Source organism: Herpailurus yagouaroundi, unplaced genomic scaffold (assembly GCF_014898765.1).
Source record: "Herpailurus yagouaroundi ecotype Mexico unplaced genomic scaffold, PumYag 198, whole genome shotgun sequence".
Taxonomy (NCBI): domain Eukaryota; kingdom Metazoa; phylum Chordata; class Mammalia; order Carnivora; family Felidae; genus Herpailurus; species Herpailurus yagouaroundi.
Window position 1 is genome coordinate 12,678,817 of NW_024412429.1, and position 27,805 is coordinate 12,706,621.

General features: G+C 44.0%; 1 protein-coding gene across 7 annotated transcripts in view; it reads right to left on the reverse strand.

Moving 5' to 3' along the window:
• The window catches only part of TIAM2 (TIAM Rac1 associated GEF 2), a 224,362-nt gene that overhangs the window by 69,181 nt on the left and 127,376 nt on the right, over window positions 1-27,805 (reverse strand). For 6 of the 7 annotated variants that reach the window (XM_040448800.1, XM_040448799.1, XM_040448801.1 and 3 more), the window contains 7 exons: window positions 25,580-25,752; window positions 23,279-23,503; window positions 14,604-14,789; window positions 13,760-13,918; window positions 2,311-2,472; window positions 600-704; window positions 329-407 (listed from right to left, as the gene is read on the reverse strand). In XM_040448800.1, coding sequence (XP_040304734.1) covers window positions 329-407; window positions 600-704; window positions 2,311-2,472; window positions 13,760-13,918; window positions 14,604-14,789; window positions 23,279-23,503; window positions 25,580-25,752 — 1,089 coding nt within the window. The remainder of the gene's footprint in view (window positions 1-328; window positions 408-599; window positions 705-2,310; window positions 2,473-13,759; window positions 13,919-14,603; window positions 14,790-23,278; window positions 23,504-25,579; window positions 25,753-27,805) is intronic. The other variant, XM_040448806.1, reaches the window with a different exon arrangement.

Consider the following 27,805-nt stretch of genomic DNA (forward strand, 5'->3'; position numbering starts at 1 on the left):
AGAGAGAGGGAGACACAGAATCGGAAACAGGCTCCAGGCTCTGAGCCATCAGCCCAGAGCCCGACGCGGGGCTCGAACTCACGGACCGCGAGATCGTGACCTGGCTGAAGTTGGACGCTTTACCGACTGCGCCACCCAGGCGCCCAATGCCTCTCTTTTTAGCCCAATATGAACAAACAGAGATGAAAGGAGAGAAAGGAAGTTCAGAAACCACGGTCATAGTTTACACTAAAACGTAAACATAAATTTTAAAAAATGAGGTCCAAGATCCCGGGGCAAACTAAGCGAGAATGGACAGGGGTTCCCTGACAGGGGGTCCTAGGCTCACCGAAGTCAGACACACTGCCGGTCTTCGTGAGCTGCACGTCATAAACGCTTAGGGGAAAGATTTCTATTTCATCATAAACCTACAAAAGGAAAAGAACAAAATCAGAAAATTTAATGTCCCGGTGTCTTGGAAACTTACTTCGATGATTTTCAAACTAGATGTCAAATTCAAACGAAGAGGGGGGGGGGGGGGGGGGGGCGGCCGCATGCTTCTGAAATCAAGAGGCCATGGATGGGGCTCAAAGTTCCCTTTCTAAATGCACACCACTTGCCTGCTCTTGCATACATTCGTATGGCGCAGGGACGCAGTCCTCGACGTTTTCGTCTACTAATCTTCGAAGCTGCAGGCCATAGTGGCTGGGTTCCAGCTGCCGCATCTGTGAAGAAAATGACAGCTACTCAGATTTTGCATGTTCCTTCTAAACTCATCATGGTTCATTCAAAATCAAAGTGGAAATCCCTGAAGGAGATACCGTATGTGGCTTGTGGAGTTTAAACCCATATATAAGAGTTCAAATTTAAATGTGCAAAAAAAGAAAGAAGGCACAGATCATTATTTTTAAGAATGTTTTCTCTAAAGGGGCACCTGGGTGGCTCAGTCAGTTAAGGGTCTGACTTTGGCTCAGGTACGATCTCACGGTTCATGGGTTCGAACCCCTTGTCGGGATCTGTGCTGACAGCTCAGAGCCTGGACCTGGTTCGGATTCTGTGTCTTCCTCTCTCTCTGCCCCTCCCCCACTCACACTCTGTCTCTTTCTCTCTCAAAAATAAACAGTAAAAAAAAAAATGTTTTTAATAAAGAGGTTTTCTCTAAATGCCACTGCTTGTCACTAAAGGCAGGAGATGTACTTTTAAGAAGTTATGGTAGTATACACCTGATAGAGCTTACCATCTCAGCAAATACTACCCTTTTATACATTGGTTTCACCTAGCTTGAAGTTGTTTCTCATTACTAATTTGCGAAATGTGAACAGTCACAGAATTAGGATTGCGTACTCCAAAATTTTTTCAAAAGGAAAGGGTATATGCACGCACTCATTTGTTCGTTCAGGAGTTGATCCCAGGCCTATGTAACTGGATCTAATTGACCCACTACTGCTTCTGGCATCCTCTAGCATTTAGAAGACTTATGAACCTCATAATTGACGTTGTGGGTATAAAGCAATATTGTGGGCTGTCTGAATAAAAACCTTACATGACAGAACGAAAGGAAATTTTCATAAGAATGCAAGCTACATATATAAATGGTATCCTAAGGCTGAAGTCAAAGCAAGAAAATTAAAAGATAAATAAATTAAAGATCATCCACACCTACTGTGTACCCGGTAAAGAGTTACCAAAGTCTACATGCTTTTTCTTACCATGTATTTGATGGCATTTTCTCTGAAAACTTAAAAATAGCTCAGCTCTGCTACGCCACCTGGTGGATTAAAAACATCTGCTCTGATGTGGAGTCTTATCTCAGAAGGTTTTTTAAGACTTGGCATAAATGTTCTTTTCGGAAGGAAAACCCAGTTTGAATAATGAGTGAAACATCATCTCATGACAATCTCCAGGCCACAACTGTGAATGGCATATCAAGTTACTTGTTCAGTCTGGAGAAACTCGGTAAAACTGTTTAGGATTAAATCAAACTACTTCCAAGTTTATGCCACTTTCTTCCAGAGCAGCGTCTCTAAGGAATTTCAATAACAACAGTCTTCAAAATTATTCTAGATGTTAAAAATTATTCTACTACGTCTCCATTTAATTCTAAAGGCATATATAAATTTCAGTAAAACAGCTCAGGTTCTCTTCACGAAGGCAAGGGGCCATAACCTAACAACTCATTCTGCTAAAAGACGGAAGAGGAGAATGCGAATTAAGTTAATAAACAGGACTATTAATAAGCATGTTGATTACCAGATGTTAATCTTTCGGCATAGGAGGGCAACATTAACGATTATTTCTACGGAGACGCAGTTCTGCAGCCAAACCCATTACCTTGCACGCCAAAGTCAAAATATCTTCTACTCTATGTTCTGGCTTGATCGTTACAGTAACTCCTTGATTATCCTGAAAATGAACATACGTCTGGACTTCCCATGTGTTGTCTCGGGGAACACCATCAGCTGTTGAACCGTATATATGCAGCAGTTCATCAACCTGTTTTCAGACACCACAAGGAAATATAGACAGATGTGATAAACAAAGGACAGACACTACTAAAAAAATGTCCCTCGGATTCATGGTGTATTTTATAGAAAGCCCTGCCACAGTTCTTGCACGTCTGGCTTCTCCTAAACCTCTGGGACAGACAAGCCCGGTGTCTCTTCAATCACTGGACCCACAAAAACTGAAGCCCAGGAAGGCTGACTGGAAGACAATGGATTCCTCATCCGGTGTCCTAGCCACGTGCCATCTGCCGCTCAGCCCAAGTTAGAACAAGACACTGTGGCTACAAGCGTGCTTGGCATCCACGCTCGCGGGTCTGGAACTGCCTGTTGACAAGGGCCCTGTGAAATCTGCATTCCTGTCCCAGTGAATTTCAACACGCTCTTGTTTATGGCCACTGATGCCTGCCCACAATTTAACCTGAACTGCACTTAATCCAAGCATGTTTCTCTTCTCTCTTATTTCTACTTGCTTTTTTCAAATCAGTCTCTAATCCTGGAGACATTTTTTTTTCTTTCTTTCAGTTATTTCACATCTAGACACTTAAAAATCATCATCTCCAAACATACCACCTTTAAAAGGAAGCTTTTCCCCAAGATATTTACTTCCCTAGACCCCATTATCATGGTAATTTGATAACCTCATGCTAACATGATTTATAAACAAAAACGGTTAACATTTATTAAGCAACTCGGAAATGTTGTCCTCTGGTTAGGTTCTTAACACTAGCCTGGTAGAAAAGACTTGGGGATTAGCAATAAAAAAACCTGATGTTCAAGTTACACACGCTACCGTTTAATTAATAGTAGGACAGGACATTCACGTACTGAGCCTTGTCTCCTATTCTGTAAAAGGGGATATTAATAATATAATTACTTAAGTTCATTAATACAGATTTTGCAAGCAAAAAATATAGATGTGAAAGTACCTGATGCACTAGAAAATGTTACATATAGATTCAATACAATCACATTATATCCTACCTATCATACATTAAAGTTATCATCAATGGATGACTTTACTTTGAATGTCATGCATTAAAAAAAAAAAAAAAACCCTCAGAGCAAAAATTCCTCCAACGCAGGATTAAAAAAGTAGAATAGGTATGTTAAAGATTTCAAAAGAACAGGTTTAAGAAAAGCAAAGGAAGAATCAAGTTGTCTGTGTTGCCTTTTGGAAAATGTGGTATTCTTCTTTACAGTGATGTTTCTAGATCTGTCATGGATCTGTCATTTTCTGGGAAGATGATCATAGCCCAGAATGAGTATTCACCTCACGTGCCAAACCAAAAGAGAAAAAGAGAGGAACAGATAGATGCCTGCAGCCAAGGAGCAGGAAACCAGCACGGACCCGCTTTCCCCTGAAGGATCCTATCTCATACAGATGGCTTGTCCTTCTCTGATTCAACCTCTGGATACTTTGTCTCTGGGGAGTGATTTCAGCCAGGTGCATCAGCAATGAGCAGGTACCGCCTTAAAGGTACAGACCTCACCTCTCAAACCACGCTTGCTTGGAAGCAAAGTAAAAGCCCAGCAGAGGTCACTGTGGAGTAAGAAACCACACAAGAAGCCAGGCCAAGAGGAAGGAAGTCCAGTACTCCTGCAAAGCAATTTAATCCTGCACTTTGAGAGCAGAACAGGAAAAATGTAACTGAAGATCGACAGGTGGGGGGGGGGGGGGTACACGAGAAATGCAAACTCACAACTCTCCTGCCCTCCTGTCCCCATCCTTCACTGTCCATCACAGAGCACCTGCCTTCCACGGGGCCAGATGGAATAAGCTTTTTGGTTTTTTTAAGTAGGCTCCACACACAACATGAGGCTTGAACTCACGCCTCTGAGATCGAGGGTCGCGTGATGCTCTACTGAATGAGCCAGCCAGGTGCCCCTGGATGGAATCAGCTTTTCACATGCTATCAGTTCGCTCACTACTAACACCCCTCTATGCATTGTCCTGACCCTCTGTGGAACAGCTGAGGAAAACGAGGCTCAGCAAAGTCTAGAAACTTGCCCAAGCCCAAGCTCACACGGTGAGCTGGGATGGTTGGTACTATGGGGGTCTGAAACCTAGAAACCTGGCTGCAGTCTGTGCTCACGACCACTGCACTACAGAAATATCAACCTGGCAGTTACCTCCCCACAAAATGGACACACAACCTTTCTGGATTCTTTTCTGTTATTCTACCCCCACACACTACCGTTCTAACTGGACAAAATGGCTCACCTGACACTCACTCCCAGCACCCTCTTGCCTCCAGAACCTTATTCATTTTCATTTCCTTTGCCTGCTGTATCTTCCCATAGCTTCAGGGCTGAACCCCATACATCCCTCAGCCTTATTTCAACTGCTACCCCCTCCGCCACTAATGAAGTCTCTCCTGCTCCCTTCCCTCGCACCCCTAATTCTACTCAATTAAAGGAGTCTACTGTCAGGGCTCCTGGGTGGCTCGGTTGGTTAAATGCCCAACTCTTGATATGGTTCAGGTCATGATCTCATGATTCACGAGTTCAAGCCCCACACTGGGCTCTCTGATGACAGTGTAGAGCCTGCCTGAGATTCATTCTCTCTCTCTCTCTCTCCGCTCCCCCCCCCCACTCTCTCAAAATAAATAAATAAACTTTAAAACTAAATAAATAGGGGCACCTCGGTGGCTCAGTCAGTTAAGCATCTGACTTTGGTCCAGGTCATGATCTCACAGTTCATGGGTTCGAGCCCCACATCGAGGTCTGTGCTGGCAGCTCAGAGCCTGGAGCCTGTGCTTACCTCTCTCTCAGCCCCTCCTCTGCTTGTATTCTCTGTCTCTCAAAAATAAATAAATGTTAAAATTAACTAATTCATTAATTAATTTTTAAAAATGAGTCTACGGTCTTTATATCCCTGTTGTAGCAGTCAGCTATGCCCAGCTAACCGGACAGTCATTTTCAGGCCACTCTCACATCCCCAAGCAGAGAGCAGAGGCTGTCTTTCCAACTCTGAGTCTCCCTTGACCCTTGACACAGTGCATTCTGCATCCACCACATACCCAGCACATGGGTACTGAATTGGATGCAACTAGAAATTCACAGTCATACATAGGCTTGAAAGGTGAAAGCTGCCCTATTTATACAGTGTCAAGATTTATACACTCAATCTTCCCTAAGTTTCAAGAAAAGAAATAGGAGATTATTGAAGGGGAAGAAGTCCTGGACCAGAGAAAGGCTGCAGGTAAAGGCCAAAGTGGAAGGAAGGACAGACTATTCACATTCTATTCAATTAAACAAGGCTTTGTGCCTACAGCTGCTCCATGGAATCCTTTCCTGAGTCTCACCACTGACCTAAGATTGAGTAAATGATGGAAGAGATGATGCCTATCAAAGCCAAGGCTCTGGAAGATTCCTAGCCTCTCAGGAGATCCTGCAATGAAAATTCAAATGCAATTTTGTCCTGTGCATAACACACAACCTCAAACATGCAGTTAAAGAAAGGTAAAAATCTGGTTATTCCAAAGAAATATCAGGAATATGGAGCTGATTAGTGAATTAGAATGAGAAAAAAAGAAAAGGCTAGGTGTTTACAGACCTCCTACGTTGTCGTGAGCTTTGCCCACTTGGAGTGAAAACTAAACTGATTCCCTCAAGGGTCAGTGCTATCCATCCATGCCGAGAATATATATACATGGCTTTACTTTCAGTAAGCCAGATAAAATATTCTCCCGTATTCTTTTTCCTAAGACGAACAGAGAATCTTGAAAGCAAGCAAACAAACTAAGCCATCTGGAAAGCTCTGTTGCCAGACTATCCTTTGCAGAGGCACTGTGCATCTTTGAACCACTCATCCAGAAGCCCATGGTCGGCTTCTCCACCAAGGCTGTGCACCCCCAACCTGCCTCCTCCCCCAGCTCTCCCCACAATCCTCCCCACTAAAAACTAGTTCCCAATTAGCCCGCTCAAGGTTTCCCGTTCCTGGAGAAGATGAACATAGCAAAATTATAACAGACAATCAATCTGGTCAAATCCCAGCGTTGGGGTAGGCTGCTTATCTAATGTCTCTGGGCTTCCGTTTCTTCACATTTAAAGGGGGGCTAAAACCTTCCAGCTTCATGGGGAGGTCAGGAGATTGGTGTGAGGAATGGCGTTTGAAGGCACATAAACTGTAAAGGGCTGGTACAATGCAAGGGCACTGTTCTGAAATTCAGTCGGGACTGCAGAATCACATCCTAGTAGCCTTAACCACCAAAATTCGACAATGGCCGCTGTCAAGAACTGCCTGAGAACCATCCTTTGTTTCAAAACCCTGGGGAGCTACCGGGGCCCAGACCACCGTGTGGTCAGCTCTGGCCATCCACGAGATGATGGGATCATCATCACTGAACCACAGGCATGGCCACTACAGACCCACTAGCTAAGGTCTGCCTTCCTTGGAGGCGACTTCTACAGAAGCGTTTATTATTACTATTCCATTAATGGTCCTGAAAGCACATGTCAAATTACTTATGCTCAGTGTGCCTCAAGGAGAGAAAATTGAAACTCCGCATGTTCTCACAGCAGATGCTTTTGGATCAAATGGCTTGTAATTACTACTTGGATCACTGAAGGGAAGTGAGTAGCAAAATCACAATCTGGCTGTCACAAATGGGCCCTCTACCACAGTTGCTGATAAAAGGAAAGTCCATTAGCAAGTGAGATGAGGAGAAAAGACAAAAGGAGTTACATGCTCTTGGTTTTCTTAATAACAGTAAAATGTCATGGAGGAGAAAAGTGTTTATCTCCTTCTTGGGCCGATGCCCAAACATCAGTTGATCTGAAAGGCAAACAAAGACCTATCTATCTGTACATGTATGTAGGTTGTGGAGGGTTCCACACTCCTAACTCTATTTCAACAGACTACTAGGTTATGTTCAGGAGTAAGTGGGTTTCATTCACATTTTCCATTTAAGAAACCAACATTACTAACGTTGGAGCTAATGACTCATGTGACAATACTTCATTCACTCGCAGCCACAGAAAGTTGGGACGCCCCAAGCCAATTTTCCAAGACAGACAGCCAAGGCCTCCGGGCTCCACTATTTCTGCAGTGAAGCTGCTGGGGTAGCTGTGGGCCAGAGCCCCAGTAGGGGATTTGTTGTCACTATCTCCATAACAAACACCTCCCTTCGAACACTGCTTGCGACTCATTATTGCTCATCAGAAAGTACTCTATGAAAAGCTTTCATTTTGGGCTCGCCAAAATGTCCTTTCAAAAATGCTCAAATAAGACTGGCTTTACTCCAAACTTAACAGATTTTGAATCAGGATGACTCAGTGTTGGGACTGTTACAGGATGCACCAATTAGACAGGAATATTTAAAAATGCCTGTGACCCCTCCCTACCAAGGCTCAGGAGAGGCTGCCTTTCTGTGCCGCTCAGGGACATGATACACTGACTATATGCAAATAGATGTGCAACTTGTAAATACTCTCCAAGAATGATTAGCAGAGGAAAACTAGTGAAATATTATTCAACTAGCTATAGGCAGAATTTTAAGTCCCAGAGACACAAAATACAAATATCTCTAATTCCACCGGCAACTCAATTTAAACCTAATTATCTGAGTACTGTCGCACAGAAATGATAAATACACCATTAAAGTAGCCGTAGAAGTCAAAAGAATTTTTTCAGTGTCCCTATGCCAGAGGCAAATTTTAGTGAAAATAGGAATAAATGTTTAAGCTCATATGCTTTAAAAAAACAGATTGAATAGTTGCCTCTCATCCAGGATAGCACTGGTGGGACCTAGCAATTAAATCGCAAGAAGATCATTTGGTAATTTGAGCCCAATTTAAATAAGCATTAAGCTTAATTCTGACCATCAATAGCTTTTTTAGCAAAATTTCTTTTTTTTTAATGTTTATTTATTTTTGAAAGACAGAGACAGAGCATGAGTGGGGGAGGGGCAGACAAAGAGAGAGAGACAGAATCCGAAGCAGGCTCCAGGCTCTGAGCTGTCAGCACAGAGCCCCATACAGGGTCCAAACCCATGAACCGTGAGATCATGACCTGAGCCAATCGGATGTTTAAGAACCAACCCCTCCCCCAGGCTCCCCAGAAAAATTTATTTTCAAAGTCTGACATAAGTTCCGTTAATAAAAAATGCTTTGGTGATATAATTTCTTAACTTCTAAAGAACTTTAAATTGTTATTTAATGAGGGAAGAGATACAACCTTAATATTATGGTTTTTGTATTGCAGATCAAACACTTCTCAACTATTATTAAAGGACTACATCTAATACAGACAAAAGGCAGGTGCACCTGGGTAGCTCAGTCGGTTGAGCGTCCAAATATTGATTTTGGCTCAGGTCATGATCCCGGGGTTTTGGGAATGAACCCCTCACTAGGCTCCGCACTGTGCATAGAGCCTGCTGTGGATTCATATTCTCTCTCTCTCTCTATCTCTTTGTCTCCCCCTCTGCCTCTTTCCTCAACTCGCACTCTCTAATAATAAAAATAAAAAATTCTCTAATAGAGGAAAGGAAAATTCATTAAGCGATACTATATCCTTAGCAGGGTGCTACAGACAAAGAATATCTATATAACCATTAAATATAAACTATACAGAGCAAGGGTCCCTATTACTAGCCTCCCCAGGAGACACGGCTGGGTCGTATCACTAAGGGTTAAAGGTAGTAAGAAACAAGGAAACACAGGTGTCTCCCGCTTTTCCACAGTTCACAATGTGCAACTTTGCTTTCATGCAAGACCTACATGTGTACCTGTTACAGCTAACTGAAAGAAATCTATAGATTTCCACTTTGATGAAATCAGGTGAAAAGCAAAAATGTGTTCAGTGTCTGTTTTGCAAGAAGCCATTACAGAGACAGGACGCACACCCCACAAGCAAGAGCGGCACCACCAGCCTCCTTCCCTGGGAGCTACACTCAGCACCTGAGCATTGAACGGTCTCGTGTCTGGGAGCATCTGAGCTCTGAGCTCTAGCTCCGTTTATTTTGCGCATCCTTTAGCAAGATGTGCCCAAAGGTATCTGAAAAGGCTAAGAGGTTATTTTTGAGGTCTGGGAATGCTCAAAATTCTTTCCATATAAATTAATCGTGTCTGCCTCTTTGCTTTAGGACACTTCCACTTTCAAAAGGTTTCACAGGAATCCCCTACTTTCAATCAGTGGGGAAACCTGTAATGGCGATACAATTTTTTTTAATCAAGTGAAAAAAAGGATGGTGACTCCTTCTGGATTTTGAAATAGGCTGTACATGGGTATAGAAGTAAAGGGGCAGGGAATGGAAGTTGTTTACTGACACTTGTTTATAGAAGTCTGACGTTTTGATGACGCGATTTATAAAAAGGAAGATTTGGATTTGGCATCCTTGTGGCCCCACGGCTGGTCAGATCTAGCGAAAGGAGAGCACTGGGAACAGAGAGAAACAACCCAGCGACACGGCCCCTGGCACCGGCCATTCCCTCTCACACCACCCCCTCTTGCAGCCCCTGACCTCTGAGAATGGGAGGTCAAGGGGAAAGGGGTTTTGGGCGGATGTTTTCTGTCCCATTTGAGGACAGACAGAGCAGCCCGCTGGGAGCAGGGTCAACAATAACAACAGCATACCCAACAGCCCTGGGGCCCACAGTGGGAACCGAACTCACACGAAGGCAGAAGAGGGAGTTGTCTGTGTTGTATAATTGAGAATCACCAGAAAGCACCTCTCTTACCCCTCCCCTCAGGACCCATCAACAGTGTAACACTCAACCATTTCTCGGTTTTGTCTAGTCGAATTGTCAATTGACTGAATGATCCCAATTAAGTGATTGAAATAACACTTCCTACTTCTGCAAAAGCGTATTAAAATTGTCCAAGCCTGTTAAAATCAGGTTTCAGCCTCAACAAATAGTTTAGAGGTTCAATGGACATTAAACCCAACATGAAATGATCTGGTGAAGATGACAGAGCAATCATCCCGTAACACAAAACACAGCTTTAAGGGGAAGGTATGAATTTGAAAACAAAGACAAAAACAAAACAAAACAAACAAAAAAAAAAAAACAAAGAAAAAACATACACTCATCCAGACAACCTTTACCCTACTCCACGATTCCACTCAGAAACGGTTCTGAGCAACCTTTCAGTCGAGCCATTCTGGAGACTAGAAATGACCCTTTGCTCTCCACTGAGGGCACCTGGTGAGCCACAGCATGGAAGTACTATCTGTGGAGATCTCTGACAACCCTGAGGGGCAAATGCGATTTTGGATTCACTACACTCTCAAACAAGGTAAGTATTGCTGAGCAATCAGGATGCATAAGTGAAAGTCGCTATTTTGATTTTAGTCTAGCCATGCCATTTTCAGGAGAGGTTCTCCATGAATTTAGAGATCTTCAAAATTACTTGGCACTCTGAGAATATTTCTTATTTACCCACTAGAGACCATCTGAATACTAAATTTATTTTCAACAGATTCACATAAAGATCCTGGACTAGCACTGCCCGCTAACCTTAGCATTTGCATCATCAGTGTAAAACAAGATGGCTGCCCCCTACAGGCACATTTCCCTCACGGGAGTTACAGAGTTTTGAGATGGCAGAATTCCAGAAGATCCTTAACTGCTACTTGGTTCAAATGTCTGATGGACAGGAAAAGGCCGGGGGGGAGACAAATGAAATGGCGCTGCAACGTTCATTTGGCAGCTACCCCTTTTCAGTATTTAAAATTTTAAGTTCCATAATATTTACAGGATCTTCACATCAGAATTTATACTAAGTGTTAACTGTGCTACATTTAAAGTTTTAACTTTAACGTTTTTTTTTTTTTTTTTTTTTTACTTCCCATATGGTTATATATTTCACTTTTCTATAATGTCATATATTATTCAAGTAATCCTGAATCTTCTTGATGTTGTTTTTAACCAAGCAGTACACATTTCTGAAGATGTGAAACAGAGCTCAAAGCTGAGATCACAAAACCATCACGATCAAGCTTGTAACTATGTTCCGAATGTGCACAGAACAAAAACTGTGAAGAAATACAGCTAAATATTAAAAGTGGTTGTGTTTGGAGGTGGGTGGCTCAGTTGGTTGAACACCTATCCAACTCTTGATTTCAGCTCAGGTCACGATCCCAGGATCATGAGATAAAGCACCGCATAGATAGGGCTCTGTGCTGAGCATGGAGCCTGTTTGAGATTTTCTCTCTCTCTCTCTCTCTCTCTGAAATCAAAAAAATTAAAAGAGATAAATAAAAGGGGTTGTATTTCGGTAGAGGAACAAGGAACAATTTATTTTCTAATTTTTGTCTTCTAGATTTTGTAGTAAAATAATAAACATTAAAGGACTGGCCATTTAAATGGATACCTACAGCATATCTATTTCATTCAGTTATATAAATAATAACATCATAATTTCGTATCTTTTTGAAATAAACATATTCAGGAGATGGGCTAAGTGGGTGTCCTAAGAAGGGCACTTGTGACGAGCACTGGGTGTTACATGTAAGTGAGAAATCACTGAATTGTACTCCTGAAACCAGTACTGACTGCACTGTATGTTAACTAAAATTTAAATATTAAAAGAAATTTTAAAAAGTAAATAAGTAAATAAATAAAACATGTTTAAATGCTTTTTTCTCAAGAAATCTTACATTAAGAACATTTACTGCGTATGATGGAGTAAAGACCATATTATGCTCATATATAGTTAGTTACATGTCAACATCTAAGAAAAATAAGCAAGTTATCAAGCTATTTATCATCATTACATAGAATGGACTGTCTTGGGGAGCCTGGGTGGCTCAGTCGGTTGAGCGTCCGACTTCAGCTCAGGTCATGATCTCACAGTTCATGGGTTTGAGCCCCATGTCAGGCTCTGTGCTGACAGCTCAGAGCTAAGGACCCTTGGCTCTGTGTCTCCTTCTCTCTCTGCCCCTCCCCTACTCACACTGTCTCTCTCTCTCTCTCTCTCTCTTAAAAATGAATAAACGTTAAAAAAAAAAAAAACCAGAATTGACTGTCTTGACTAAAGCCAAAATTTGACTCAAATAACATTATTTAAACTTCACAGAAGTTCAATTCAAAAATTAAGCCCAGCATTAACCAATGGTCTACTGTTGAACTACCATCGATAACAAAGAAATATTTTTCCCTTGATAACCAACACAAGAGAACTTTGCAATTAAAGAACAAGTCGAACCACAAACTTTAAATGTGACACTCTTTCCATCATACAGGAGTATATAAAGATTGTACGGGAGTATGTAAAACAGAGGCCATGTGACAGAAGGTTCATGTGTCTCCGCCCCCTTAGGTCAACCTAACCACCCCCAACCCCCTCCTCCTTTATTGTTTCAGGGCTGTGAACAGGTCAAAGGAGTGGGTTCTATGGGTTATTTATGCAATTCGCAAAACTAGGATACACAATCAAATATCCATAGAGCATTATAGAGATGTTACCGGAAGCATATTCAGAATAACAACATGCTAAAAGTAAAAACAAAACTTCGTCAGCCTTAATCACATTGTTCCTTCTCATTGAAATGATCAGAATATCACAGGACGACTCATCTTTTCAATAGTCTTGGAAAAAACAATAATCCTAAAAACACATCAACCTGCAATATAAAATCCATCATCTTATACCATATTAACGTCATTAGGAAATGTTTCAGACAGGAATATTCAAAATGTTCTAAAAACCTTCACTGTACACGGGCCCCATTTCAGCAAGAGGGGCTCAGATTATTTTTAAAATATTAGAACAGGTGCCCTGCTTGGTCAATAAGCAGGCTGCAATAGCCCAATGCTGCAGACCTCTGGATCCAGGTAGGTCAAGGCCAGCCCTGGCCTGCGGGCGCTGTGCGAACAAGCGTGAGGAAGTGACTTCACCTCTGCAGGTCTCTGGCTACTCATCTATAAAATGGGATGACAAAATGCCTACTTTGTATCATAAAGATGAAGTGAGAAAAGTGGCACAATCGATAGAATTTGGTTGCCGTTAGTCTATTATTAATTTCACGTGTTTGTTTTAAGGGAAACTCTTATGCGGGGGAAAAAATTCTAAAGGCAATGAAGAGTGTGAATTCTTTTCTGATTAGTGTTATTTTTGTGTTCCTGGCGCAGCAGGTGTGAGCAAGGCGAGAATACCTTTACAGAAGCGCCAAAAAGAGGTCGAGCCACTTGCGTGCTGTCATTTGGAAAAAGCCCGTGCTAACGGCTGCATTCCTTTGAGCCAACTTTTATCTCATTCTTAATGGATGGTGAACATTTATGATGTGCTGACTATCAAGGATTTTCCACTAAGTCTGCTGTCCCTCCCGTACCGAGGAACTCGCCTGAGTTACGGAAGGTCTTTTCTCCTTCCCTTTTCTTGCCAGCGTGTCCAGTCCTTTTAACGAAGAAAATATGCCCTTCTTGTTTCTTGCTCGCTGGGTCAGGGACAGTGTTCTCTTCCGGAGAGCAGAGTCATCTCGAGAACATACCTAATTGAAAACACAGTTTAAAAAATCTTAAAATGTCATTATTTGGGGGACAGGACTCACCGTTGCCTGAACAGGAATAAACCTTGCTCGCTTAGCCTGTGTCCTGACCAGCACCGAAAGCTACCGCATGCCTCACATACCAGAAACGCATGCGCCCTTCAGATGCCTCTTATCTGGACAACACGAACCTAGTTACCGCTTTCAGATCTCTCCAGGGTGGGCAGCAGGTGGGCAAAATGATCTGCAGACCCCCAGGCGAGAGCCAGTACTCGCCACAGAAGCCAGCCACCCAGAGGCCATTTCAGAAAACCCAGAGAGGCTCCACGAAGCGCAAACAAAATACGCTTCACTTAGTCCTTGAATTCTTCACACCCCTGTTGCTGTTCTTCAGGGTTTTCTACCTTCCTGACGGTACGAAGCCTACCAGACAGAAAGGCAGATGGAGATGCGAATATTTAATCACGGTCTACGAGTGGCTGGCTTCCTCGAAGAAACAGCGGAGAAGCCAGGGCTCTTGATAGCAGGATGCCTCCCGCCCTCCAGGCCCTCAGTGTCCGGCCCCGGGTGGCCCCTGGTCAGTTACTGGGTCAAGTCATAGGACAGCTGAACTGCAACCAGCTGGGAAAAGGTGAGCATCCACAAGTCTCCCCGAAAGCCACTGAAACAGCCTTTCCCGGGAGCTTACCAGAGCATGGAAAGAAGAAACGGACAAGATGCCCAACCTGCCAAGGGCCAGCTTGGAGGGGCGGCTGGCGGCAGCAAGGAGGCTCTTCGGGTTGGGCAGCTCCCCGCCTTGGAGGCTGGCCAGGTAGCAGCGCGTCCTGAACAGGTCCATGTGCAACTTTTCCAGATTCTGCTCCCACTGCTGGATCTGTTTTGGAAAGAATGGGGGTAACTTAAATTAAAATGAGAAGTTTTCGTGGATCCAAGTGAAAATAGGATGCCTTTCACAAACCGCCAAGGAAAAATTTGTTTCAGCAGGTGCCACACGGTTGAAATCAGCCTTCCCTGCTCACCCCATCTCAAGCCCTCCTGCCTAAACACGCCAGGTCTGACGGTGCTGTACCTCATCAGGAGGGCAAGAACAAAACAAAACCGGGGGTCCCAATACAAAACCACACATGCCGAGACAGCAAGACCCTTGTTGAACTCTGGCACCCTGACCCACGGCAACTTACGGCAGGAGGCACACCTGTAAGCTAGTTACTTCACTTTAATTTCCCTGCACATTTACAGCCTATAATCTTCAACCAGATTAATGGAATTGCATACAGACAGAGGCTGGATAATGGACACAGTGACTTTACACTGTTGTACATTCTGAATAAACGACTCAACGTAATAAGAAACAAACGGGGGATGAGGGGCTCCTGGTTGACTCAGTCGGTTAAGCGTTGGACTTTGGCTCAAGTCATGATCTCACTGTTCCTGAGTTCAAGCCCTGCATCAGGCTCTGTGCTGACAGCTCAGCCTGGAGCCTGCTTCGGATTCTGTGTCTCCCTCGCTCTCTGTCTCTCACACTCTGTCTCTCTCTCAAAAATAATAAAATAAACATTAAAAAAAAAGAAAGAAAGCCAATGGACTTCAGGGATAAAGACAAAGAGAGCTTTTACTCCTATTTTAAATGTATAGAGAATAATCACCATCTATACATATAAGCAGCACCTGGGTGGCTCAGTTGGTTAAGCGTATGACTTCAGCTCAGGTCATTATCTCACGGTTTGTGAGTTTAATCCCCGTGTCGGGTTCTGTGCTGACAGCTCAGAGCCTGGAGCCTGTTTCGGATTCTGTGTCTCCCTCTCTCTCTGCCCCTCCCCGGCTCATGCTCACACTCTGTCTCTGTCAAAAATAAATAAACTTAAAAAAAAATTGTTTTTAAATATACATCTGAATAAATTAAAACACATCTAATTATTTACACAACTGAAATTTCTATGTGCTTCTTCAAAACTGAACTTATGAATTGGTAAAGAAACATATTCAAATTCGGGGGGGGGGGGCACTCGCCCTTCTTCCAAGGATCAGAACACATTTTGTTTGCGTATCACCTTTGAAAAAGGCTCTAGTCGCTCACCAACACCAGACTCAGCGGCAGAGCAGAAAGCTGGCCTTCCAACGGTGGCCAGAGCCATCGCCACATCCAGGAGAAGGTCTACAGCAAAGGCTTGGCATTAAGATTCACATGTCACTTCATTTTACAACAGCTGCCTCTTTAGTTTGGCCATGTTAGGCATCCAAGCAGATTTTAACTATTCACAGCAAACTTTCCTTTAAGGCCAATCCTTAATACCGGGTAAATGGTATTTTGCAAGATCTCCAACACTGAACACTATGCTCACTGCAGTGAGCATTATTATTTATTTATAATAAATTATTTATTATTTATTATTATTATTATTTATTTATAATAAATCTCTTTATACATATTCTTTCATACATCCCACTGGCTGTGTTCCTCTGGAGAACCCTGGCTGATACAGCCTTCAGCTCCATAGATTCCTGTAGCAGAGTCAGTCATCATTAGTCACATCTATTCCATATCTAAAGACAATATTTCTCTTGTTTGGAAGGCTGTGGTTCTTTTAAGTGAGGATTTGTGGCTGGATAAGAAACAATGAAATATTCCATTTTTCTTTCCACGGACTCACCCAAGTTGTAGGAAAGGAATTGGGAGAATACCAGGTAAAAGTATCAGGAGGGCATGGATTCACATGCTCGGGTTACTTGGAGGGAAGGAGGAAGTAGATAGGCTGATCCACGAGTCCAAAACAGACCCTGTGACGCTGAGAAAGTCCGCCGACTTAGGCAATGAGCTTGCAATTACCACACCCTCGTTTCTCAGCGGAGGAAACTGAAGCCCCAGAAGGAGGTGACTTGACCAGGGCCCCATAATGAGCTAGCCCTTCCAGACCCACAAAGGCCCAGAGAAGATCCTGAGGTGAGCAGCATGTGTGGAGAAGCTACCATCAAGCACTTGCAAAGCAGCCCCTGAATCACAGGCCCTCTCACTCATAAGGCAGATGTCTGCGTGCCATTCAACACCCACTGCGGCAACTCTCCTGTAAATTTTCATCCAACTGTCGCCTTTATTTCTCCCCCAAATCCCCAGGCATTCCATGTGGAAGGGAGACTATCTACCCTCTCACTTGGGTGCCCCATTCGTACTGAACACTTTGCCTTCAGTCTCCTTCCAGGTTTGATGTGCAAATTCAGCCCAAATTTTAAGTGACGTTAACTAAAAAGATAAACATACTTTACAGTTACCTCTCAAAGATGAGACAAAGGAGGAGATAAAGATACGTTTTTATAAGGCAGAGAAACAGAAGACAGTTTTGTAGCTATTGCAATGCTACCCTGGTAAATTTTAATCACCATCATCATTAACACAGTAATGTTATCTGACATCACATTTATTAGGGAATTTCTGGAGACTTTTTTTCTAACATTATCAAAAACTAAAATGCCCAAAATCAACTCCCTTAATCGTGGCTGTGTTTCCCTTTTCTAAATTCCTTAAACACTGATCATTGTCCCTAGACATTTCTTTATCTTTTAAAATAAATATCAGGACATGAAAATAAAAACTCAAATTCTATGCAGATTGAGCTTTTATTTCTTCTAACATCCTGCACAAAACAGAAAAATGGCATGAAGAAAACTCACTCTAAGGAATTAACTTCCACTGCAAAAGAAAAAATCACAAAGAACAACATTAAGGAAGAAAACCCCCACTTAAGCACTGTCACAAAAGCAGTACAAAAGTTTCCTCCTTAATGTTGCTAATATAGCTATATTTATTTAATGAGCTCAGAAAGATTGTGGTCTGCTGTAGAAAGTGGGAGGGGAGGAGAGGAAGCTTCATGCTAAAAATAACAGATGAATAAGTGATACATAAAAACGATGACAAGCACATTCCTGCCACACCCAATACCCCTAGAAAAATATTTTCTACCATTCAGTCATTTGATCACAGCATTTGGTCATTTGTCCATTACAAGGTCTGTCCTCAAAGATCATTAGTCTTTCCTTCTTGGTAGAGCAAGTTGAAGTATTTCCCAAGCACTACAACCTAACCTTCTCAGGAGAATCCTGCCAGCGACAGAGACTGCACTGGAGTTAACGAGTGGGTGGAACACCCAGCTAAGGCTTAGAGAATCTGTTTTGTTTTGTTTTCCTTTGAGAGAGAATTCACACGTCATAAAATTCACTCCAATTTATAATGGATACACTTCCTATCAAACCGAGCCAAAAAATTCAACTTATGGAAATCATTTAAAACCTAATTTCAATTTTCTATAAAACCACGGATCACATGATTAATCAGCAAGCAAAACACAATCTGATTCACAAAAGTCTTATCGAGAGGCAACAGAGCCCAGTGGCTGGTAGTTGGTAGTAGTTTGTAGTCAAATCCCAGCTCCACCACTCACCGGCTGTGTGATGTTAGAAAACTGACTTAACCTCTCTCAGGGTGTGTTCACTCATCCATCCAACAGGTGATATGTACAACTTTACCTCATGGAGTTACGGTGAAATCATCCATGATCGTGGCCTGAGGTAAGAGCCCTGGTAAATAAACTCATGGGCCCTGAGGACCCATGGACTCTCATGGGCCCTGAGGCCAAAGAGAGGATATGTTAGCTGGGAATGAAAAAGGGAAGGCCTGAGGGAAGGAAGGCCAGAGCTGGCATCAAGGAGCAGGGGCGGGGCCCACACAAAGAAGAGCCCAGTGTACCACAGTGAAGAGGACAGAAGACACAGGTACACTCACACACCACCTGGCGCTTTGTTCGAAGGATACAGAGACGGAAAAGTTACAGATCCTTCAGGAGCTCATCTTTCAGACTAAGAGCAACCTCATGCACAAGGCGATAATTATAAAATAATGTGATGATTGGGGCGCCTGGGTGGCGCAGTCGGTTAAGCGTCCGACTTCAGCCAGGTCACGATCTCGCGGTCTGTGAGTTCAAGCCCCGCGTCGGGCTCTGGGCTGATGGCTCAGAGCCTGGAGCCTGCTTCCGATTCTGTGTCTCCCTCTCTCTCTGCCCCTCCCCCGTTCATGCTCTGTCTCTCTCTCTGTCTCAGAAATAAATAAATGTTAAAAAAAAAAAAATTAAAATAATGTGATGAGAGCAATAAGAGACCCCGAAATTATGGCAGATAAAAGAGGTCCCTGCTGGAGTGAGTGGGAAGGAAGTCAAGGGAAGCCTCCTGATAAAAGTAATCCCTACACCCTTCATCACAGATGAGAAGGGGTGAGCCCAATGACAGGGGGCGGGGCAGGGGACAGGGCGTGTCTGTACATAGATGTGTGGCCCATATGGGTCTTCTCTGCCTGAGGGGGGTGGGGAAAGTTAGGGGTGGAACCTACAAGAAGTCTGGCACTGCTAGGAGAGGTTATCAGGGGCTTCATCTTATAAGGAGTAGAAGCCAGGAAGGATTTTTAAACCTGGCAATCACATGATCAGATCTGCTTTACAGATGCAAACACTCTGGCCTGGTATAGAAGAGGCATCTGAGGAAGGGCAAAAGTGACGGCCTCTGCCGCGGTACAGGGAAGGAAGAAGACATTCCTGCCTGCCCCTCCAGCTCTCACCTGCACACCGTGTGCCTGAAAACTCAAATTGCCGCGGTGTCCCGGGTGGTTGCAAAGCACTCTGCCTCTGTTCCTGCTGACTCTTGGCCTGGCATTCCCTTCTCCATTCCTCTCCTGATTAACTAACTCCTCACTCTTCAAGGAGCAATGCAGGCACCCCTCCTCCAGGAAGTCTTCCATGACTACACAGGAGGCTAACCTTCCCATTTGTCTTCCACAACAGTCTGGAATATCATTTGCCCTGGATTCATTAAATTATGTTGAAATTATATGCTTAACTGTCTGGCACCCTGCCAGGCTGAGAGCCCCTGAGGGCAAAGACAGCATCTTCCTTGAATCCCCGGGCTGTGCACATTTGCCTGGCCCAGATACGCACTTAATATTCACTGAACTCAAGTGAGAGCCCAGAACCTCCATAATCTGGCCTTATCTCCTCAAATCCCTTTCGCCAATACCTCGCTCACCAATGTTTTATTCCCCAAATGGCTTCCCACAAGCACACACCCATATCATATTTTCCTCAAGGCCTTGCTTACTTTGCCCCCGCCCCCACCAACTCAGTTTCCAACTGCCTAGATTCAATCCGTCCTCTTTACCGTTTCGGAACTTTGAGTAAATATTTAAAAGAAGTCCACGTTTCACAAAGCCCAGAGCAGACAGGAGCCCGGCGACCAGCCTGCGGCCCCCACCACATCCTCCGCCCTATTCTGACTGCCTTCCCCCCACTGCCCCCCCCCCCATGCCCGGGGCCTCATTAACCAGGGGAAGTGAGGAACACACGGAGGGCATCAGGATGCAGGGAAGCCACCTGGGGGGAAGCCAAGATCCACGAAGGGTGGTGAGGTTTTGTCCCTGTCTGTTTGTTTAAAATAATAAATGGAAAGGAAAATAAAGTACCAATTGGACTCAATTTATAACTCTTCCTCCCTCAGAACTTCAAAAGGCATCCAACATGTAGACGGCTGCATGGGCCGCTCCACATTGGATAGGCTCGAATGACAGCTGTGTCATCCTGCCCCACACAATCTCAGAAAGGCCCTGGGACCAGCCCACGTGATGGTCTCTTTCAAGCAGAGCACGTTACCACCCAACACTATGAAGATCAGCAGTTATTATCGTGATCGCGTCGTTTTATCTTTCTAGTTGGATAGCGTGTACACAGTGATCTCCTCCACCCAAGCACATCAAAGAAAATCTGTTTCCGGAGACTTTACTGTGCATGATGTAACATACCCCGTAAATTCTGCTATTATTAGGCTATAAATGACCATATCTGAGGTTCGGGTGGGGGGGGGGTCTCTGGGGGAAAGCGCTACATAGATAAAATATTTTCTTTGACGTAAAATAAAACATAGTGGCGTGGAGATTTTTAAGCGGTAAGTAGACAAAGCACTACTGCTCTTCTAAAGAAGCTTTTAAAAGGGAGTTTAGAGAAAAGTATACAGTTATGGGGTATTTGGGAGGTCGTGTTCTTATTGGTCTGGATTTGAAAACATCTTTGCCTTCGTAGCTTCACGTAACATTCTCTAGTCAAAGACCATCTCATAAAACTAATCCTAAGCATGTGCTTGTTAGCTGCCTTGACTTTTCATATTCTTTGCGTCTGCAAGTAAAGACCTAAGAGCTCTCTTTACAACCATCTGGCAAACGAGCTAAGGACAGTGAGCGTAGCAAATATAATTTGTGGTACCCACTGCAAAGACCTCTGGGAAAACAGGACTCAAGTACAACCTTAAAAACTGCCGATATGGCGAGGAGAGTATTTTCAGGTGGAATTTCTAAAGATCAATCCCAACTGTTTACCAAAAATTCACAAGTGCAACAGGAGAAGGGAACTGTGTATAAGGGGGGGGGGGGTGAGGGTAGGACAAACCGAAATGAAAAAATTAGTAGGATCAGGACAGTGTGCTTCAAATAACTAATGTAATGATTCTGATAAAGAATGCATAATGTGCCACAAGTAAGAATTAAAAGAGCTTCTCTTCAGCCAACCAAACCATCAAAGACCCTTGGGTCTGTATAGGGTTTTATGTGAATGCAACTCCCCTCCCAGAGATATCATAAATTAATCATTGGTCAGCTATAAAAGACACTTAATGAAACTGCATTATGGCATAAAATTACATTTACTGAGAATGTGTATTTTCTTTTTTAAAGTTTGCTTGGATTTCCTAGGGCCACTAAAAAAGGAAAAGGGAAGGAAAAGGGGGGGCAGTCCAAGAGCCTCTGAATGTTGCCCCATTTCCCTTCTCTCCATCGACCCAAACATTTGACATTATATAAGGACCTAAAGACTCCAAGGTGGACATCCCTTTATAGGACTAAAGTATGGCTTCAAAGGTAAATTTTAGAGAGCCAATAGAAGTTAAAACCACATTTTTCCCCATATAATCAGCCCGAGACTGTTTTATCGGGGTGCCCCAAACACTCTGAGACACCTGAATCCAGGAGTTCCACCTCTGAGGACAGACAGACAACTGTGGCTCCTGGATCCTGGAAATGCAGGACCACACGTGAGATGTGGCACAGGAGAAACCGGAAGAACCATTTCTCCTTCTTCGAAAGCTTTGTGATTTGTCAGGTAACCCTGACCAAGGCTCACATCCCTACACGCCACAGAGACTGAAAGCTGGGAGATCGGGACCTGCCTCGGCATCTGAACTCTTCCCAGACTGAGCAGAGGAGGCTGCTGCTCAATCAGAAGCAGGCAGAGGGCAGAGAACACGGGGTGAGCTCCTGGGGGTCCTACTTCCTCCTGTGGCTGTGTTCCTGCCAAGCTCCCGAACACCTGCCACCTCTCTCCATTCTCTGCTGGCAGCTTCAACTTTTTTTTCACTTCCTTGTTAACTGGTAGTCTGTAGTTTGCTGGCAGGTACTCTTTAGATAAATGGCGTATTCCGTTTGAGGAAGAGTTCAGGAGTATCGGATATGCTGAGACACTACAGAATGATAGAAATTCTGTACTCCGAAATCCATTTTCCATATAAATCGTTAAGCTTCTATAGTGTCACCCTGCATCAGGCCCTGGTAACTGCACATCCAGTGCTGTCCCACCAACTAACAGACTTCCCTATGTCATCTGTCCTCCAAATCTGATCAATCTTCTAAAGATACGACGTTCAGCCTGCACTTAGGAAGACGGAGATGCTATAACTTTCATGGACACGTGTCTAAGCGCTCAGGGTGCATGCACAAAGGAAAACATATTAAAAAGCTGCTTCTCCTCCTACAAAATGCAAACAGCATAGAAACTAGCTGTTTAATTATGATACGAATGTGGAACTAGACCGGAGAAACCATCGTCCTTTAGCATCTTATCTGTTGGCAACATACATGTTTTTTTTTTTTTTTTTTTTTGAATCCACGGACACGGCAATAGCTGTATGACGCCAAACCAAACTTTCTGAAGCTACCCTCTGTGTCAGAATCCTATCTAATTGTCTAGTGGTTTCATTATAGAAACCTTGGTCTGAAAGTGACAACATACGAGACGATCGGCGAGGCACGAAGAAGCCGTTCAAGATTATGAAAGAAGATCTGGCCACAAAACGTTCCGCTGTATGTATAACCACCACCAAATGTTGTAAAGTCTACCGACATCACCGATGTCACAAAAGTGCTGCCACTGAGTACTTGAAAGGAGAAGCCACAGAAACTATCTCCCCCGGAGGTGTAAGAAACATCACCACCATCAGTTTGCATCCGAACTCAGATTTTTGCTGAGTGACATGAGCAATGAGAGAAAACGCGTAAATAAATACTACCTGGTTTTCGATGGCTTTCCTGTTCTTTGGGTCGCTCACCACGGACAGCTGTAACTCTGCCATCTTTCTCATTTTGCTGTCCATGTCTATCTTCTGAACAAGGTTTTTGGTCTGGTTCTTCAGCAGGCGAACTGTGTCCTCTTTTCCGTGTTTCTTTGCAAAAAGGGATGCGCAAGCTGAATGTATGGCAGTGACCCAGTTTTCCAGATCTGTCTGGCTAGTGGCCTAAGCACGGGGGGGCGGGGGGCCGGGAAAAAAAAAAAAAAACCTATTTGGAATTGTTTTACCACAAAGCATTCTCCAAAGCAGGAGGCTGGGCTTTGATGTGTAAAACCCAAGAAGTACCTTCACTTCATAAAAATGGTTTAATTTCAAAAACAGACCCAACCACTCAGCTCAGATTTGCAGACTTCCTGGACTCGGGAGGGTCTGAGAGAATGCCCAGAGCACAGCAGAAATAATCGTGCAGCCCCAGATCTGACAGGAAGACTAACCACAAACAAGCTGTAGGCCAAGAGCAGAGGAGTAATCACACCAGGGCACATCCACTCAGCTCAGGGTCCTTACACTATGCTGTTCTCTAAATGGGAATTTATCTTCATAATTTTAATACAGTGAGAAAACATGAGAGCTTAAAAGGTTAAAGTCTGAAACATGGACATGAAATTTCATCTACAGTATGAACTCTGTTATGAAATCTATAAAAGAATATTGGGGGGACGTGCACAACATTAAAATAGTTGTCCTGGAGCACGGGGAGTATACAGAATGGTTCTTCTTTCTCTGCTCTTCAGTTAACTTTAGACACAATGACTACATGCAATTTCCATGTAAGAAAAATATCTTAGAAATAAAACAAGTCTGGATAAAGCAGCATGGGCAAAGATTAGGATTCTAAGCAGGCCGAAAAGCCCTTTCCATTCCCTTGATGTCCAGAAATAACCACACAGATTCAAGCTATGGATGGATCCCCCAATTAGCTCAGGGATCATACAACAGGACCTACTGGGCAAATTTCTTAGGACTATAGATATTTTGTCTGAATCACAAAATACTCATTTCACACTTGCCCCTAAGATCTCTGTGTGAGTTTAATCCAATGTTCTTACCCTCCCTACAGTTCAGATTAACAGCAATTCGTTACTTGGCCTTAAAGCATTGTAGAAAGTCTCAGTAACCTGTGTTAAGAGAAGGAAAATCCAACTTCAGGCCCTGAATCTTTTAAGTCGGAGATAGCAATAAGGCCAGAAGCCCTATGAGTTTACCCGGTACCAGCCACAGGAAATCCTTTGCAGGGAATTCTAGATTGCCCAAGTCAGCTGACAGAACACTATGTTGTTCTGCAGGGCTCCGGGACCAGCATCATCAAGACACCTGAACCTAGGACCCAGCAGGTCCTTCCGTGAACCTTTCTGACCAGATACAATCTGCAGCCCCAATTGGGTCTTCAGGCAGGACTGGTTAGACTGGGGAGCACTGGAGAAGCACACTTCTCTTCCTTCACTTCTACCTCTTTTGAGTTAATTAGTAATAACAACAGCACTCGGGGTGAGGATTCCTTTAGCACTTAACACACGCAATTCTTCATCCTCAAAGCAATCCTCTAAGCCACTGTCCCCCTACTGGTTGCGGGCTCCGAAGCTCAAAGCAGTGCAGTAAGCACTCTGTCTACGGTGACCCGACCCACAGCAGCAGGAGCTCCCACCGAAGCCTGACACCAATACTGATGGCTCAGCATCACCACACTCTTCAACTTCACACTTGCTAGGAAACTGCTAAGAGCTGTAACAGCAGATACCTCGCATCTTAACATCCCAAGCCCACTTCCACTGGAAAATGAGACTTCCCAGCATTTGTCTCTAAGGTTTTCCTGAAAAGCTGCTTCTTTTACTCCTGCTGGGATTCTTGGTAAAAGTCTAAAGCCATATTCTGTAGGCCTCTCTGAAAAGCCTCCACTCTGGGAATTTCAGACCTTGCACCATTAGATCACGAGCTACTCCAGGATGGGGAATCACGATTTTTCTCTCTTCAGAGCCTCACGATCCTCCTGTGGCCCCCAGCTCAGCACCCGCAGGGCATCCCGAGGCAGGCCTGCTCTAGGAATTACTGGATGTGCCCCGGCCCCGTATCACCGGACAGTGAGCAGAGGCCAAGCTCTAGCTTGCTTAAGCCCCAACCCAAAGCCTAACTGCGCTTTTCCTCTACTTCACTGCTGAGCTGTGCCTTTTCATTCTGCTCCTTTCTATCCTCATAGTACACAAGCCCTCATCTCAAACCCCCATTTAGACAGCTCGGCAGTACCTGGAAAAGGTAGACATCTCCAAAGGAGTTGCTGAGGCAGAACACGTTCTCCTTCTTGGGATGCTCTGGGACGGACTGCACTATGCTGTCTTCCGCAAACAGGGCACACCGAGGGGCGCTACTCTGGTCCGTGCAATTCTTCCCATACGTCTCGTAGAATAGCAGCGTGCATCCTAGGAGAGAGAAGCAAAAGAACATCTGTGCCACTGTCCTGACGATCCAGGAAAGCAATGGAGAAGCTAGGGGATACATCTAAAAGAGAAAAGAAAATGGGAGGAGACAACCACGTAATACAAAAGGAAACCGTGGCATCCAAAGTATGCCTTGTTGTACTAGCAGAACTCAAGCGAAAACGACATGTTTTTGTAAACATGGTACCAGTGATAACAACACCAGGCACTTATTACTGCTTACTCTGTGTCAGAAATTCTTCTAAGTTCTTCACTGGCTCATTTAGTCCCTACAGCAGCCCCAACAGGTAGGTGTGGTTATTAACCCCATTTTACAGATGAGAAACCTGGAAGATTATACCATCATGGAGGTCCCACAGCAGGACTTCCCAGGAACTGGCCCCAAAGCTCCTTTTCTTTTTTAAATTTATTTATTTTTGAGAGAAAGTGAGAGAGCAGGGGAAGAGCAGAGAGAGAGAAGGAGAGAGAGAATCCAAAGCACATGGCAGAGCCTGATGTGGGGCTCAGACTCGTGAACTGCAAGATCATGGCCTGAGCCAAAATCAAGAGTCAGGAGCTTAACCCACTCAGCCACCCACTGAGCACTCGCTCTTAACCACACCACTGAGTTATTAGATCTGAATGCAGGAAGCCACAGAAAACCCATGTGCATTAACCAAGGGAGCTTCTACGCTTAAAATCTGCAGTAACAAGAAACCGAGCCTACCTGGAGAACTTTGCCATTTATGAGAAAAGTACCCAGTTAATTCTCCAAATGCCACGTAAAATAACTTAATATTAGTATATTCTTTTATGTCACAGTAAGAGGAAATAACAGTACACGTTTCACTAGTTTAGAATAAGAGAGGAAAATGAAACTAAATATCCCTCAACTTTAAAACATTACTCCAAAAATGCCTGCAAGTACACAGCTTTCCATTAAGAAGCCAGTGAAGTATTATAGGTAGAAGTTGTTAAGGATCTACTCTGATAATTAGATAGGAGTGCCTTATAATTATCAGACACAGTCTTCAAGCAAATTCTAACATGCTCACAAGTATGTTCTCTTGTTCAAAAATCTTCATCCAAAAAAACACTTTTGAGCACTTCTCATGTGCCGAGCCCTGCCACCCAAATACGGCTGATGAGGTCACCATCCCTCTGCTTTGCAAAAACCTCTTCCACGGATACTAAAGAAGCACCAGCCTGCTCTCACCTAAGCTGCGAACGAATGCGGTCCACGGCATGCCTGTCTTACTCTCTGAGTTAGGAGTCCTCATTCACACAAGTGTAAATGTTTTAAAACGCTATTTCATGCTAGCCAGCCTCACTTCTTCCTTCAAAACCCAATCTGAATCTGGACAAACAAGTTCAGATCATGGGATCCAGTGCAGCACAGAAGCTAAGAGAAAAAGAGGCCTGCAGGTAGCTAGCTCTGCCCCCCAGAAACAACATCACCAGGACACCACTTTCTCCCTCCGTGGTACTTAATGATCTCAAGAAGCATGAGCAATCTTTCTCCCTGCAAACAAAAGGCACCCACACTAAGGCTGAGAGAGGCTCTTGGAAGAAGGAAAAACATCAGCAGGTATCCAGCCAGAGCCGCTTCTGCAGGACTGAGCCAGTCTCCTTTTCCAGCCACGGATGCAGTGAGAAACGATGCCCCCAAACGTTTCCATCAGGAAACGCCTGAGGGCCGCTGTGATGCCATGACCTGGGGATCCGAGGACCAGGGTCAAGGTGACAGATCCACGCCAGCTCTGCCCAGTCCAAATTCTTTCCGACAGGTTAACATTTACTTCCCAGTTTCCCTATCACTGTACTCCCTGCAGCCGTGGTTTGAATCATTACATCTAGAGGAAACAAACACGATTTGGGGCAGGTGCCAAGCTGCCGCCAAGCCTCACACCCTATCGACAACAGACCGCAGCTCTACCGTGACAGTGTGAAACCAAAAGAGCCCCAGGCCGGGATGTAAAACGACAGGCACAAATTGTGTTGCCATCAAATTTAAAGAACAGCAAATCGGCCGTAAACCTATTACCTCAAAGTTCTC